Genomic DNA, 16547 nt, shown 5'->3' with positions numbered 1-16547 from the left:
CCCCCTTCGCTGTTACATTCCCCCCCCACTCCCCAGAGGATTCCACCTTCCAGCCTGACTTCTGACACAGGTGGAAGGAGTAGACATTAAATACTTTGAATCTCAAAACTAAGGCATTAAGATAATGTCTTGTGCATTATCTAGAATGGTACCATTGTACTATTCAAACAGTGGTTTATAAGCTTTGCTTTGTCTCCACCAGCTCAAGGAGGGTACTGGTGGTGTGAAGGCAGAGGGCAAAGGCAGCTTGCTTTTCTCTCCAGGTAGACGTGACCAAACACCTTGCAGAAGCGTTTCCTTGTTCAGGATCCATGAACTGGGACATGACCCCCTTTAGTTATGCAAATATAAGACACCCAATGTTGTGGGGTAAGTGTAACAGGTCTTTTTTTCCCTTTAAAGTCATATCCTCAATACCTCATGATATGTTGAAATGATCCCTGGAGGGAAGTAAATAAATTCGCTGAGAACAAAGCAGCCCCACGAGACAAAAGGGCTTGAATCAATCAGTATACATTTATAAGTCAGTCAGGGTACTGCCTTGACAACCAATAATCCCCCCAGTCAAGGTGTCTTAAAATTACCGAGCTATCATTTTCACTCCCTTGTCTACACATTCCAAAGCAAAGGCTGACTAGCTGGAATTTTACTGGTCACCATAACAGAAGGAAAGACAGCTCTGGAGAGTCTAACAAGGGCAGTTACATGCTCTGCTCAATAAGTGACACATAGCGTTTCCGTTCACAGACTTGAATTGACCAGACCTGAATGCATGACCCCATCCAGCCACAAGGGAGAAGTGAAAAGCAGAGAGCCTGAAATATTTGATGAGCTCACTATCATGATCTCTACAGGGATGGGGACCCAGGCTCCCTTTCCTTTTTATTTTTATTATTTTTAAAAGAATTTATTTATCCATTCCAAAGAGAAGGGGAAGAACGAGGGGAAGCAGAGGGAGAGGGAGAAGTAGATTCCGTGCCGAGTGCCAAGCCTGACATGGGGCTTGATCTCAGGACTCTAAGATCACAACCTGTGCCAAAACTAACAGGCAGACACTCAACTGACTGTGACACCCTGGCACCACCCCAGGGTCCCTTTCTGTTTGAAGATTACTGTTATTAGAACCACACTGACAAAGAATAGAATGAATGTGACAAACGGTATTGGAAGGTGACATGGATAGGTTAGATCTCCAACCTTGCAAGGCTGACTCTAGCCTTGACTGAATTTTCCTTTTGAATGAAATTTAAATTTGGAATAAGAATATTTTATCTCTTAGAAAAAGATAAAATTGAACAAATCCAAACATGGATATCAAAAGACCATTATGATGCCTATTCCATTCACAGTATTGTTGGGAATGGGCAGAGGATTCTGAATCTGATTTATGTCTGTGGCAGAACAAAATTGTCTTTTGAGATAATTAAGAGAAAAGAAGGGATTGTCAAATTACATTATAAATAATGTGTATAAGTATGTAATGAAGGAAAACTTTGTTGAGGATAAAGATTATTCCATGACTAAGAAATACTTGAGCGTGCCACAGAAAAATATGTCTCCCTGGTGGCTACGAATGACACACTGCATGGGGCATGATGTCACTGTGTGATATGAGGTAGGGGTTTGAAGATGCTCAGCTCTCATTGGAAATTTACCAGATACTGGTGATAGGAACTTGAGATCAGTTTAGAAAATATTGCTCTCTGTGTATTAAGATGGAACAGTACAGATTGACATAGGTTGACCAATATAATGGGCTGCTTTGCGTCTCCTCAAAATTCATATGTTGAAGTCCTGTTCCCCAGTACCTCAGAATGTGATTGTACTCGTAAGGAGTGTCTTTAAAGAGTTAATAAGGTAAAATGAGGTCATTGGAGTGGTCCCTAATCCAATATGACTGGTGTTTTTAAAAGAAGACGAGATTAGGACACAGGTAGCTATAGAAGGAAGACCAGAAGATACCAGATGACGGCCATTTAAAAGCCAGAGAGAAAAAGGGAAAAAAAAAAAAAAAAAAAAAGCCAAAGAGAGAGTCCTCAGAAGAAACCAGCGCTGCTAAGACCTTGATGTCAGATTTCTGGCCTCCTACTGTGAAAATTTTTCCGAACATTTGAAATTTGACCTTCCCTCCTAAGAGGGACCACACCATCACAATTTCTAACTGACATTTGAAACTTTGAAGCCTTTTCTGTCTTCATGATTGATCTGAGTTTTGACAATGCAGTACCCACCCCTTGTATTGGGATAGCTCTCTTAGCATTTGTTTGCGTATTTTTTCAGTTTTCAAATCTAATTCTCTCTTGGGAAGCAGGTCAGATAAGCATTAGAATCCCCATCATAGCTAACGAAACAGAACCATGAAATTAAATTGCTGAGCTCATAATTATAGACAGTTCAGAGTGGATAGCAGCCTACAGGGGTTCCGTGGCCCCAGGAGCAGTTACCGGTTACAGGGCTACACTGTTTTACTTTGTCTAGGGGCAATAAACACTCAATGCTTGTATTCATCTTTTTCAGTCAGACTGTGCAAAGTAGAAGGGTACCTTTTAAAATTGACATTCAGGGCAGCCCGGATGGCTCAGCGGTTTAGCGCCGCCTTCAGCCCAGGGCCTGATCCTGGAGACCTGGGATCTAGTCTGACGTCAGGCTCCCTGCATGGAGCCTGCTTCTCCCTCTGCCTGTGTCTCTGTCTCTCTCTGTCTGTCTCTCATGAATAAATAAATAAAATCTTTAAAAAAATAAAATAAAATAAAATAGAACTGATAATCAAGGTTCAGGTAATCTTATCAGAGAATCTAATCTACCAAAGCTTACCAGTGACCATCCCTTCATCACTTTGGGTTATTCTTAACTTCTCTCTTTCTTCCCAGAATCTCATACAGAGCTTTCCAAACCTAGGCTGTGCCTCCACTGACCATTGGCTAAACTTAAAATTAAATTATCCTAAAAAAAGTTAAAGAAAGATCAGGAATCACTTTCTCATATTTGGAGGGTACTTCCACCCTTTTAGCATCCCACTGCCACACTGGTCAGTCAAGGTCAAACTGGAATAATTGGCATCCACCGGGGAAGACAGTCATGCATTTCTAAGTCCCTGTCAAGATTCAGATGCCAGCTGGTGGGGGGAAGCTTAAAACAACCTCATTTATGTGGCCCCATTTGGTTTTATTCCTTCCATTGGAACAAAAAGCCAAAGATGACAGAATTATGCTTCTTTGGAATGTGTCTGTTAAATAGGGGGAGATCCCATTACCTGGGCAGACCTGGTAAAGGTGGGGTCTGATCATTTTCTGGGAGGAAAGATGTTTTTATCACTCATGCTGACTCTGGGATTCTGACTCCTAGAGGTCTGTAAAGCATTTTTAGCCGATGCTGGATAGAGCATCTGATATTGAGCACTTTAACATGAATTAGCAAAGCTCAGACTTGGAGAATTCACAAAGAAGAACAAAATAAACTCCATAAATTGACTCCATAAAGGCAGTTAGTTCATATACTGGATGCTTCTCTGGTAACTCTGTCCAAATTCGTACTTTATAATAAAAAGACAAGTGTCCATGCTTTAGCTATGCTCAGCAAATAGCCATGACTTTATACTTTGTGCGTTCCTTCCCATTAGACTGGCCTCATTGTAATGACAATTACTGTAAATGGGTCACCCAAATAATTAGATACATATGGAAACCCTGGATATTAAAATTTGCTAATCTTCCCAGCTCTGAGTGGCCTCTCTTTTCCAAAATAGGTGGCCACCCTACAGGGGCATGCTAATCCATTTACTGCCATACATATGTTCCCAGACATGGGTGCTGTACAGTGCCAGCGAGTGTAAAATGTATTATACTTTCCAAGAGCTTTTGTATACATAGCTTTGTTTGAGCTTGCCAGTAGCTCTATGAGCTGAATAAGACAGGTGTGTTCAGCCCTGTTCTTAAAAGTGGATGCTGAGACCCAGGAGTGAGAAAGCAACTTTCCCAAGGAATAAACTAGTTATCAGTAGACCCAGAACTAGAATGTAGGCATGATGGTTAGTTCTGTGTGTCACCTTGATGGGGCTAGAGAGTGTCCAGATATTTGATCAAACATTATTCTAGTTGCGTCTGTGAGGGTGTTTCTGTGGGAGATTAACATTTGAACCAACAGACTGAGTAGAGCAGACTGCCCTCCCTAATGTGGGTTGGCCTCCTCCAATGAGTTGAAGGCCTGACTACAGCAGAAGACTAAGGAGGAATACCTGCTATCTGACTATCTTTAAGCTGGGGCATTAGCTTTTTTCCTGCCTTCAGACTGAGACTGAAACATCAGCTCTTTCTGAGTCTTGAGACCGCCCCCATTTGCACTGGAACTATAACATTAGCTCTTCTGAGTCTCCAGCTTGCCCACTACAGATCTTGGGACTTGCCAGCCTCCAACACCACATAAAACAATTCCTTATAATTAATCTCTTTATATAAATTCTATTTGCTCTCTTTCTCTGGAGAACCCTAATACACCGGGTCTTATCATTTGACCAGTGCTCTTCGCTTACACCTTCTCTAGGGCACAGCTACCTGTGCAGAAAATTCGAGGCATTTCTATTTGAGAACCAACTCTAAGCCTTTTCCCAAACTGTTAAGTTGATCAGAAAAATGCCAGAACTGGATTACCACTCACACACACACACACACACACACATGCAAAATGTGCATGCACACACAAAATCAGTGGGACATCTCTAGAAAAAAAAAAAAAAGCTTCCCTTAAGGTGTCCCTTGATTTCATTTCCCAAAAGATTTCTCTTAACTCCAAGGTTTTGCTGACTGTCCAGTGCCCTCGATGAAGGTCCTCATTTATGTCTTGCCTCATTCTGAGTGTCCCCAAAGAGAAAGGGTGGGGTGAGAGCTGAACTATTCCAGGCTGAGGAATTACTCACTGAGAGGGCTTTGGTGAGCCTTATGTATGGCCATCTTGATCAGATTTCCCTGCCCAATTAAAAATGCAATGAAGAGAACCTAAATCCCATGCAACTCTCTGAGAGCTTAGAAGGTTGTAGTGAGTGGTCCTTCTAATACTAGCAGAGATGGATAGGAATAAGAAAAAGGCAGTCTTCAGCTTTTCATTGCCTTTGTACCCTGCAGGTCATCTAACAACTCCTTAATTGTTCTCACTCCCTAACGATGCACAGAACCTCTTCTCAGTTCAGTTTTCAGTTTGACAAAATTTCATGAGCCCCTGCTATGTGTCAGGCACTGTATTAGGTGCTGGTGATAGAGCAGTGAGCAAGATTCACAGGGTCCTTTGTCTTTGTGGAATTTTACAAAGGTCAAGGGAAAAGACATTAAGCAATTTCAGCAAACTGTAATTATTAGAGCAGAAATGTCAAAGTAAAAGGAAGGGCAAGGCAACATTTCTAGCAGAAGAAATTGCATACTCAGAGCTTGGACATGGTGTGGAGAATAAGGTGGAAAGCCATGCAAGGTTGCTAGAAGCAGAACAGTGCGGGGACTTCTAGCTCTGCACAGTGCCTTAAGCAGCCACTAGCCGCCTATAGCTACTGAGCACTTGAAATGGAGTTAGTTCCAACTGAGACACAGTGAGCAAGTAATATATATTGGATTTCAAAGATTCATGCAAAAAAAGAATATATCTCATTAATAATTTTATACTGATTGTTGAAATGTAATACTTTGGATATACTGGGTCAAATAAAAATATTAAAATTAATTTAAAAATTTTTTGATGTGGCTACTAGAAAATTTCAAATTACATATATGGCTTACATTATATTGCTATTAGACAGCATTGTTCTAGATCCTGTTAAGAGACTTAGACTTGTTCCTAAGAGCATCGTGAAAGTTTTGAAATGTCTTAAATGAGGAAGTGACATGGTCAGGTTTGCATTTTCAGAAGACTGACTGGCAAGGAGGCTGGATGGAGACAGGATGAGACTAGTTTGGGATAGTTGCAGTTGGTTGTTTAAGTGAGAGAGAGTGGATTAGATGAGCAGTAACCACATGGATAGAGAAAACTTTGAAAAAGTCAAATCACTAACACCAAATAAATGGCTCATTTTGGTGAGAAATGATAGCTTGAACCTCTGTGAAATTTCCATCTTTGTCAATCAAAAATGCTTGAATAGTCAAAGTTGGAACAACTGAGTCATAAAAATAAATACTGTATAATAACTCAAAGAATGACATAAATATCCCTAATTTCATAGCGACATAAATAACTGAATACATAAGTACATGGAGGAGAAGCAACAACTCTTTCCTCCAGAATTTCAATTAATACACAATGAAGGCAATAGGAAATCACTATTAGAATATCACAGTAATAACTGCCATAAGCAAGATCTATTTAAGCATACTTGAGTGGTATGCTTAAAAGTGTAAGCGGAAACGGGTTATTCGTCTTAAAGAATCTCTCTCCGGGCAGCCCTGGTGGCTCAGCGGCTTAGCACTACCTTCAGCCTAGGGCATGATTCTGGAGACCCAGGATTGAGTCCCACGTCAGGCTCCCTGCATGGAGCCTGCTTCTCCCTCTGCCTATGTCTCTGCCTCTCTCTCTCTCTGTCTCTCATGAATGAATAAATAAAAAATCTTTTAAAAAATCTCTCTCCAAATAGTTAATAATTATAGAGAGAAATAGGTTATAGTGGAAAATTTTGGCAGATATCACTTAGCTAAGTGATCAAGGTTAGTATCACCAGAAACACAGATATCATGTATTTCTTGATATGATGCACTGAAGACATCACTCTGTGGTATCTTCCCAATTAACGCATAATCTCAATCTAGTCATCAAAAAACATCAAACGCAAATTGAGGGTCATTCTACAAAATAACCGACAAGTACAATCCAAGAGAGACAAGACAGGATGACCATCGATTGGAGAAAACTGGGTAGGACAATTTAAATGTTTGAGATCCTGGATTAGATACTCTAACAGAAAAAAAAGATGGATAGAAAAACTAGTGAAACTCAAACTAAGTTCTATGCTTTAGTTAATAGTTTTGTATCAAGATTAATTTCTTAACTTTGATAAACGTTCTATGGCTATGTAACATGTTACACAAGGGAAAGCTGGATGAAAGATAAATGGGAACTCTATTTTTGCAACTCTAAGTCTAATCATCTACAAAGAGGGACGCCTGGGTGGCTGAGTGGTTGAGAGGCTTGCCTTTGGCTCAGGTCATGATCTTGGGGTCCTGGGATGAAGTCCTGCATCAGGCTTCCCACAGGGAGCCTGCTTCTCCCTCTGCCTATGTCTCTGCCTCTCTCTGTGTCTCTCGTAAAATCTTAAAAAAAAAAAAAAAAAAATATCAAAAAAGAATGAACTATTAAAACAGCTTGAATATCAGCAATTTCTTACAGTTTGACCTTAATAGATGTCAGACAGGAAACCACCAAAAGTAGTGCTAAAGCTACACTAATACCACATTGTCATTACATGCTACAAATATTCTGGCTTGGGGGCAACTTTTGCATCAAGATCAGAGCCAGCATGAACATTCAACTCAAATATATTACTGTTAAAATGATTTGATTTACAAAATTTCTAAGGAAAAGTCTCAGATGCAACTAGGACTGGGAAGAACACAGCAATGGGTGGCACATTTCCACTGGCCATGTCAGTACAAGGGGATGAGTACTAGGTCAGCTACTTTCCTGTTCTCCCACTTCTGAGGACCTACCACCACCATGAGGAACTGAGTAAGGATGGTCCAGGTTCCCACCATAGAAGCTGCAGAACAAGGACCCTCCCCAGCAGCTATGTTGTTAGGTGGTGTTAAGTTTCCAAGAATTAAGTAGCAACAGATGCACAGATTACCCAAGATGCTGGTCTTATAACTGGTGCCAAGTGAGTACATTACATCGCCCCCTAACATGGGTGTTCAACAGTAAGTAAGCCAGACTTCAGGTCAATGGTTAAGCTGGACACTGCAAAAGATGTTCTCCCATGACAAGGGGGTTTCAGAGCCAACTAAAATAGCAATCTCCAGAAGTATACTCAATACACCAAGTAGCATTTATAGCTCCTAGGTCCCTGACAAGTGACTAGCAAACACTGCTCTTCCCAGGTGTATTACCATTCACACAGTTTAAGTACCAGTATGTTTGTTGCATTTAAGGTTTCACTTAATAGTTTGAGCTAATCTAACTTCTAGAGGTAATTTACACTCTATTTAACAGGTCAGGCTCCTTTTCATTTGCTGCAGCAGTCTCATTGCTTGTAATTATTCACTGTGGTATGCCCTTTAACTTAATGCTACTTAAAGTTTTGTGGAGAGCCAGAGCTATATTTCAACCCCAAATCATCAAAATGTACAAGAATGTTCAAAGATTGAAATGCACTGGTTTCTTAGACTGGGCAGGCTTGCAAATTATCTCAATGAATATATGGATACCAGGCCTCACTTTGTATATGCTCTAAATTGATTCATGTTAAGGACACACTCCTAACAGTTCTAAATTTGAATGAAGCTCTTAAGAGAATTTCAGACACTAAATCTTTATCTTTGGATAGTACCATAAGTGACCAATGTCACGTGTCAGTGACCAAATCACATTAGACTGAGAATGGTTCTTAACAAATGCAATCAACCAAGTAAATATACCAAAGGAAATTCTTTATTGTAAACAAGATATAAAGTACAACAAAAGAAATATTGTGCAAATTGTAAATCACAAAGACTTTTTTTTATTAAAAGAATTCTTGTTTTCCAAGGGTCCAAGTTTTGATGTCAGAAATCAATACCCAATAGAGAAAAATGTTAAATGGGAAGATATAGTGCCATTTTTCACTATATATTTTAAACAATTGACTTTTGTTTCACCACTGTGTATATCATCCACTATACAACAGAATGTAATAGAAATACTGTTAACAATAGTGAATTTTTAACAACTTCTACTCAACTAGTTCCACCTCCCTCCCCACCCACCAAAACTCTTATAAATTAACAGGATGACATCTGTCCATGTGAATGATGGTCACTAACTTTCTAATTCAATTGAGCACATATTACATCCTCATAATATAAGGGTATTTTACTAATGACATAAGCCATCATTTTCAAGGAGTTATCTGAAATTCTTGGTATCCCTTCTTTACAATATATATTTTTATCTTCAATTTTTTTTTCTAAACAAAGTGCAATGTATCTTAAGAGTCTACAGAAAACACATTGGTATACAATTTTCAACTCTACACAAGAAACTGCAGGCAGACTAAAGTTCAAAGCATAATAAAATGCCTAGATATATTCATCTGTTAAACTTTCAAAACAAAAATGTGAAAAATTATAGCTATACTTCAAAGCAATTAAATTATTGAGGATTCCAATTCTTTGGGCCCTCTTCAGCAATATACAGTTGCTTAATTCCAAATGTTATCAAGTATAAAAATGCTAGTTCTAGATATATTTAACAACTACATCCACAAAGTTGACTGGAAAGACTATGAATAGTAAACAAGGTAACTAGGAAAAGATGCCAATATTCGTAATAATACAAATCAATTTTCCATCTCCATCTCTGTACCGTAATGTTTATCTCCAGTCTCTCTACTCTTGAAACCAGTGCTTTAGAAGAATCACATTGAAAAGTTGGTCTCAAGTATAAATGGTGAAAATGAAGTAATAAATTGTGCACACAAATTCAAAATCTGTGCTACCTGTGTTGACCTCATCTGAAACCTTCAAAAAATATTTAAAGGAATAAAAGCTTTCTCATCTCTCTTATGTGATAAGAAATGAATCCTGCCACGCCGTGACCTGCCTGTGGCTGCAGCACTTCTTGTCCTCTAACCCAGGCGGAGCATTCTCCTCAGCTGTAGGGCTTCTGTTTTCAGCCCACACTAGAGGGCCACAGACTTGCAGTGGAAGCATTTTTATAACACCACTGGCTCCTGGCTGTAACCAAAGTTACTTCTCATTCTCACCTTCTGAGCGGTCACTGTTTGGGGGCAGGGGTTGGAGGTAAGGCAATGTCGTTTAACTTGCTCACTTCCATCTGCCAATTTGGTAGCTTCTTGGCTGACAGATGGCGCCGGGCATGCTTGGTCAAATGGTCACTCCTCATGAACCGTCGGTCACACATGGGACAAGCAAATTTCTTTTCACCTGTATGGGTTCGCCGATGTCTGGACAGTTCATCAGAACGGGCAAACCTCCTTTCACAGCCTTTCCAGCTACAGCTAAAAGGCTTTTCTCCTGAGACAAAGAAATTCCGATCGTTACTATGCATTTATCAAATCACTAGAAATTACATATCTAGTTATATCTAAAGATATACATTTTAAAATATCCTAAGAGGGATCCCTGGGTGGCGCAGCGGTTTGGCGCCTGCCTTTGGCCCAGGGCGCGATCCTGGAGACCCGGGATCGAATCCCACATCAGGCTCCCGGCGCATGGAGCCTGCTTCTCCCTCTGCCTGTGTCTCTGCCTCTCTCTCTTTCTCTCTGTATGACTATCATAAATAAATAAAATTAAAAATAAAAAAAATAAAAAAATAAAAATAAAAATAAAATATCCTAAGAGAATCTTTTCAAAATAAAAGCTACTAAATGAATCAACTGTTAAGTGAATATGTATGCTGCTCTATTTTCAACTTTCATTCTGTCACATTTATAGGAATCTTCCCTTTACAAAAATCCAAAAACAAAAAAGGTTTTCTGATTTCAACTATGATACAAAGGTTTTAGAAATACTTTATTAAAGTAATTACTCAGACACTCAAAGATCATCATTAAAGAAATTAAAAAACACCTTGATGAAATATTTTAGAAGAACTCGTAAGTATTATCCACTGAACTGGCTAATAAAGCAAGTTCTTCTTTAACATGCCTGGTTTATATATATGTGATCATGGCCTAAAAATATTCACCTGAATTTCTAAGACACAAATAAGAAATGGTTGGTACCTGTGTGTGTTCTCATGTGCGCCTTCAGATGAGAGCTTTTAAAGTATGTCTTGCCGCATCCTGGGTGGCTACAGATGTGACTTCTTATCCTGGAGGAGTCAATCTGAGGAGTGACTTTTGCTGTGGAAGGGGAAAACCCTGGAGCAGGGGCAATAGGAGAGAGTCTGGTGCCATTTGGGCTCACCACTGGAGGCTTTGGGTTCTGAACGACAGGCTGGGGTACGACAAACATGACAGCGCCTTTGGGCACCTGAGTGCCCATGAACACAACAGGTGGGCAGACAGCTGGTGGCTGACTGGGTGGAGTGCTAGGGACGACTGTTGTCACAACAGGGTTGTTTGCAGGGAGGGGAACCATCTGACAGATGACTGGCATAGGTGGCACTCCCCCTGTTGATACTGCAGGTGGAGAGACCAACACCGACTTCTGTTGTGGGGACCCAGGGGCTGGCTGAGGTCTACAGATGACAGTCTCTGAGGAAGGCACAGAAAAGTCATAAAGTGCGGGACTTGCTTTCTCATCAACATCTGCTGCTGTGTTTCTCTCACACTTGGATCTGTTTGGTGACACAGCTGCACAGGGTATGTTTTTTCTGGCAGCCTCAACATTTAGGTGGGTTCTTCTTCGAAAAGAATTGTCCTGATAATTGAGAATGCTGGCTGCTTTCACTGGGCAGGATCGGTGGTTACACAGCTGGGCATCGGCTGTATGACGAATCACACTTGTGGCCTGAGCCTTGGGGAGTTTGGGAGGAGGTATTGGGCTCTTTTCTTCCTCTTTGAAAGGTGCAGCAATGTGAGGCTTGGCAGTATCTGAGAATGATTTGAAGTGTCCAGTAGATGGCGCTGATGCCATCAAATTTGACACTTGAGAGGGTTCAAAGTCAGAAGGACTGTAAGGTGGAGTCAAACACTAGAAAAGAGAAATATACAGGCCATGGGCATGAGAAATTAAGTCCATTACGTAAATTACAAAAAAAAAAAAAAAAAAAAACCCAAAAACAAAACCAACAATTCTATCATCTACATTCTCATCTTAAAAACAGTAATACTTACAAATGCTGGAATCGTATGAAAATCAGGTGTACCCGGGAGTAGATTTTCTTCCTCAGACATATCGGATACTGGAGTAACAGGTCTATTTTCAATATATTTCTTAAAATCAGACTTCCAACTGCAGCTCATTGACATTAGTGCTTCTACAGCTTCAAAATCACTCTTTTCTGCAGTTTTGTTCCATGAATACACACTCTCTTTTGATCTTTCAGAAATTATTTCCATCCTTTCCTCCTTTAAAAAAAAAAAAAAAAAAACCCAAAGGTCAAATGATTATAAGCATATTTTTGTCATCTAAATAACAGAGCAACACACAACTATTTTCTTTAAAACTTTTTTCTTTATAATTCACACAACTTTCAAAGTTTCTGAAATAATTTTTCTCTCACTCATACTAATACTAATAGTAAAAATAAAATCTTCCTCATTCTTTCTTTCACACGTAGGGTTGAACACTGATATCCTTGCAAGGAAGAGAGGAGCACTTTATTACCATTAAGGAAACCAAGGCTAAAAATAACAATGCACACAAGATCCAAGAAAGCAAACCTGATTCAGAAATTTTATATTTTTTCCCAGAGTACCCACTTGCAACTGGGGTCAGACAAAACAAGAGAAGGGCTCTGCAAAAGTTCTTTTTTCAATAATACAGGTGTGGCATGAGAACTTTGAGACACCAGTTCCTGATAGGGGAAAAAAGCCCTACAACTTTCTTAAAAAGGCAGTGTAGTGGACAGAGCTCTGGCCTGTTGATAGGGGTCTGACCTTTGGAAAGGTACTTTTGCACTTTATGATAAAATCAACAGGAGAGAAATCTTCAGTGGCTCTTTAAAATTACTGCATTAGGTTATTTGAAATCTTTCATAGCTTGAAAATGTCTTCACAGCTTTCTGGTAAAGATAAATATGGGGGAAAAATCCCAAAGCTTTATCTAAACTTCAGGTTCTTCATATTTGTGTTCCTTTTCACTACATCTATTTAACACAATGGTTTGTTATGCACAACTATGACCAGTTAATGCAATACTACTAAAAAAAAGAAAAAGAAAAAGAAAAAAAAGGCCAATCATAAAATGTAATCTTCTACCCACAATTGGCAAAAACTGACCGTACTGAGTCTACAATGGTCCAATCGAACATATTTTAATTTTTAAAATAACTGTTAGAAGAATGACAACACATGCTTGGCATTTATTTGTACAACTCCAGATTCTACCAACTGTTTAGTGCTTCCTATCAAAGTTCCTTAAACTGCACTTTAAAAAATGGTACTACGTATCACCTCCATTTTCCATTACAGTGATCTCATTCTTTTGGTCTGAGTAGAGATTGTGTAAAAATACCGAAAAGCATTCTTTACGTTGCAAAGTATTATTCTCAGGGCTTGTTCTAAAGAAATGCATACACTCTTCGTGTTGAAACCCTTAGAAAAGGAGCCACTGCTCTTGCAATCTCACTAGTAACGCTATTGCGTAACCGCGCGCCCCCTCGAGCTGCAGTGGACGGCGCGGGTGGGTGTAAGAAGCCTCAGGACGCCAATGCAAAGACAAGGAGAAAAGGCAGGCAAGCAGGGAAGGGGAGTGTGAGCGGGGAAGGGCAGGAAGAGAGGCGGGGAGGGGAGGAAGGGAGCGGGGCGGGAGGCAGGAAAGGGAAGGGCGGGCGGAGGCGCGGGCGGGGAGGCAGACGAGGGGCGGGGGCGGGCGGCGGGGGAGATCCTCGCTGGCGAGGACAGACGGATGGGGCCGCCCTAACCTCAATGAGGCTCGCGGGTGAGTCACTGGGAACATTCCTCGCCGCTCGCACGTCCCCGCGCCCCTGCCCCCGCCATTGGCCAGCCTGCCCGGCGGCGCGGGCCCGGATTGGCTGCCCCGCGAAGGGCGGGGGCGCGGGGGAGGAGGGGGCGAGGCATGTGAACAAAGCGTGATCAGCCGCTGCTCCGGCCGCGCAGGAAACGTGAACTGGGAATTGCCGCGCCGTCACCTTTCACCTACTTCCTGAGCCTGCGGCCCCCGCCCTGCGCCCGCCCGGGGGAGGGGCCGCGGGCGCCGCCGCCAACCGCCCGGCAGTGCGCGCCGGAGCCCGCGGGGAGGGGCGGGGAGAGAAGGGGAGGGGAGGGGCGGGGCCGCGGGCGCCGGCCCCGGCCCCGGCCCCGGCTGCGGGAGCGCCCGCCCCTCCCCGCGCCCGCCGAGCCGCCGTTCCCTTAGGAACCGACAGCGGGGCCGGGCCTCGCTGCCGCCCCTGGCGGAGGCCGGGGCTGGGTCACCCGGGGACGAGGAGCTCCCTGGGCGCAGCCGCTCCCGGCCCACCCCGGCCTCCGCCTCGGCGGCCGGAGGAGGAGCCGGGTCCCCGCGGAAGCCCGGCCCCCGCCCTCTCCCGGCCGCAGCCCCGGGGGACCGGCCGAGCCCTCGGCGCTTCCCGCCCACGCCGCGCGCGGGACCTCAGACCACCCCGTCCTCCCCGCAGACGCCGCGCCCCCTCCCCGCGGCTTCCGGCAGCTCCATCTCCGCCCGCGGAGTCTCCACAGGTTCCCAGACGTGCAGCCCCCACAGACTCCCGCTCCAGACGCGCGGCCCCGCGGCCCGCGGCCCCCGCGTCTCGCGGCCCCGGCTCCCCCCGCCCACGTCCCCGTCCCCCCTCCCGGGGGGTCCTCCAAGGCGGTCGCCGGCTCCCGCCGGGGACCCGGGAGCCCCCGCCGACGTGTGGGGGCGCACCTCCTCGTCCCCCCCGGCGGCCCCGGGCCCACGTGCCGCTCCTCCGCGCCCACGCCGGGCGCCCCCTCCCCCGGCCCGGCCCGGCCGCGGCGGTCGGCCGCGCAGCCCCAGCGCCAGCCTCCGCCGAGACCCCCGAGAGGAGCAGCCCCTCTCCGCTCCTGTGGACACGCCGCCCCTCGAGCGCCCGTGGGCAGCGCTCCCGCCCAGGGTCGCAGTCCCGGGCCAGACGGCGGCGTCGCTCCCGGTGCCAGGTGCACGGTGGCCTCCTCGTCGTCCCCGCACTGCCCTTTTACACCTTCCCCGGTCCCCGCTGCGCTCCCCTGCAGGCATCCTCCCCCTCCCCCTCACCTGCCTCAGGTCCCCCTGCGGAGCTGCCCCTTGCCCTCCTCGTCACACCCTGAGCAAGACCCCTGCCCCTTGGTCCCTAGGTCCCGATCCGCCCGTGCTGACCCGCTCCGCGGCACACACGCCCTCCCCAGTGCCCAGTCTGCAGGCAGAAAGCCCGGTCCTCCCCCACGACTCCGCGGCAGCCCCGGTCGTCGGCGCCGCTGCTGTCCGGGGCTCGGGGCTCGGGGCTCGGGGCTGCTGCCCGGCTCGCCCCTCGGGCGCGGAGGAAGGGAAGGACAGGGCATCCCCAGGTGACCTACCGCAGCGTGCTGGAGGGAAGCGCCGAAGTTGAGCATGGCTGGCTGCCTGGCCGCCGGCGGCGAGCTGACTGCTGCTACGCTGCTTGGCTGCCGGGCCACAGACGGACGCTCGGAGACACTCGACGCCGCTCCCGCCGCCGCCGCGCGCCGCGCCGTCTGCCCCCTCCCCATTCAGGTAGCCTCTCCGCCTGCCCCGCGCCGCGGGCGGGGGAGGGGGCGGAGCCTGCGGCCGGCCAATCAGCGACAAAGGTGTGTGAGGCGCTGGCCAATGGGCTCCCGGGGCCACGCGTGATCAGCGGCTGCCCGGCAGCGTGAAGCTGTGTCAGTGGAGCGTGTACACAATCCCCGGCAGCGTGTTCCCTCGGCCCTGCCGGAGGGAACCCCGCCGCCACCTGACTCAGTGACACCCCTCGGCCCTCGCCCACCCCCCCTGCTGTCCTCCGCCCCGGCCGAGGGGGCGGTGCCGCGGGCGTGGGCCCAGCCGGAGGCCCGGCGGCGGCGCGCCCAGGCACTGCGGAGGGCCGGCCCCACGTGGGAGGTGGGGAGGGATACCCGCTCCGCCCCGTCCCCTCTGCTCCGGGCCCCTCTCGGCCCGCCGCGGGGTGGGCGGGACACCGGGCAGCCGGGCGGGGGAGGCGGTGGCTGCTAGCCCGGGGGCCCGAGCCAAGAGATTTGCATTTGGAAGCGCCGTCCTCTTAGGCGTCTGGCAAGAAAGCAGAGTCGCTGACCGACTGAGCTGCATTTCTCGAGCGTTTGCTGGGTTTTGCCTCGCTGAGCTGTGGGGAGCCCCGGGGCGGGGAGGGCAGGGCAGGGAACCCTGTCACTGAGCCGACACCTGCTCCTGCGCCCCCCGCCCACGCCCCGACCTCCGGCGCGGGTCGCCCTACCCTGCAGCAGCGCGGGCAGCAGTGCCCGCCTCTGCCCTCCCCGCCCATCCTTCCTCCAGGCTGCCGGGAGGACGGCGCGAGGACTGCGGGAAACCCTGAGAACCGGACCAATGGAGTGATGAGGGGCTGCAGACCCGGGTATTTATCCTTCTCTGACGACGCTTGGTTGCGGAATCGAGTTTTGAGCTCGATGTAAAGTTTAAATTGCAGTCTGCAAGCTGTTTCAAAGGTAGACCCCCACCCCCGCCCGGCCAAGGCCTCCAGAAACACCCTGCCTGGAAACTGCTTGTGGGGAGGGGTCTCCTAGGGTCGCCCGGAGCCCGCGCGGGCCCCCCACGGTG

The 16547-nt window shown here is 46.3% G+C and overlaps 1 protein-coding gene across 1 annotated transcript; it reads right to left on the bottom strand.

The window, feature by feature from the left end:
- Positions 1-8595: 8595 nt before the first annotated feature.
- Positions 8596-15503, bottom strand: KLF10 (KLF transcription factor 10). The gene is made up of 4 exons (XM_025994791.2): positions 15320-15503; positions 11963-12196; positions 10907-11819; positions 8596-10196 (listed from the first exon to the last, which is right to left on the bottom strand). Exons 1-4 carry the CDS (start codon positions 15488-15490, stop codon positions 9937-9939), a joined length of 1578 nt encoding a protein of 525 aa, XP_025850576.1. The 5' UTR covers positions 15491-15503; the 3' UTR covers positions 8596-9936.
- Between the last annotated feature and the right edge of the window lie 1044 nt (positions 15504-16547).

This window comes from Vulpes vulpes, chromosome 13, assembly GCF_048418805.1.
Source record: "Vulpes vulpes isolate BD-2025 chromosome 13, VulVul3, whole genome shotgun sequence".
NCBI classification, from domain to species: domain Eukaryota; kingdom Metazoa; phylum Chordata; class Mammalia; order Carnivora; family Canidae; genus Vulpes; species Vulpes vulpes.
Note: the sequence above shows the minus strand (reverse complement) of the source record. Positions and strands in the feature narration are given on the sequence as shown.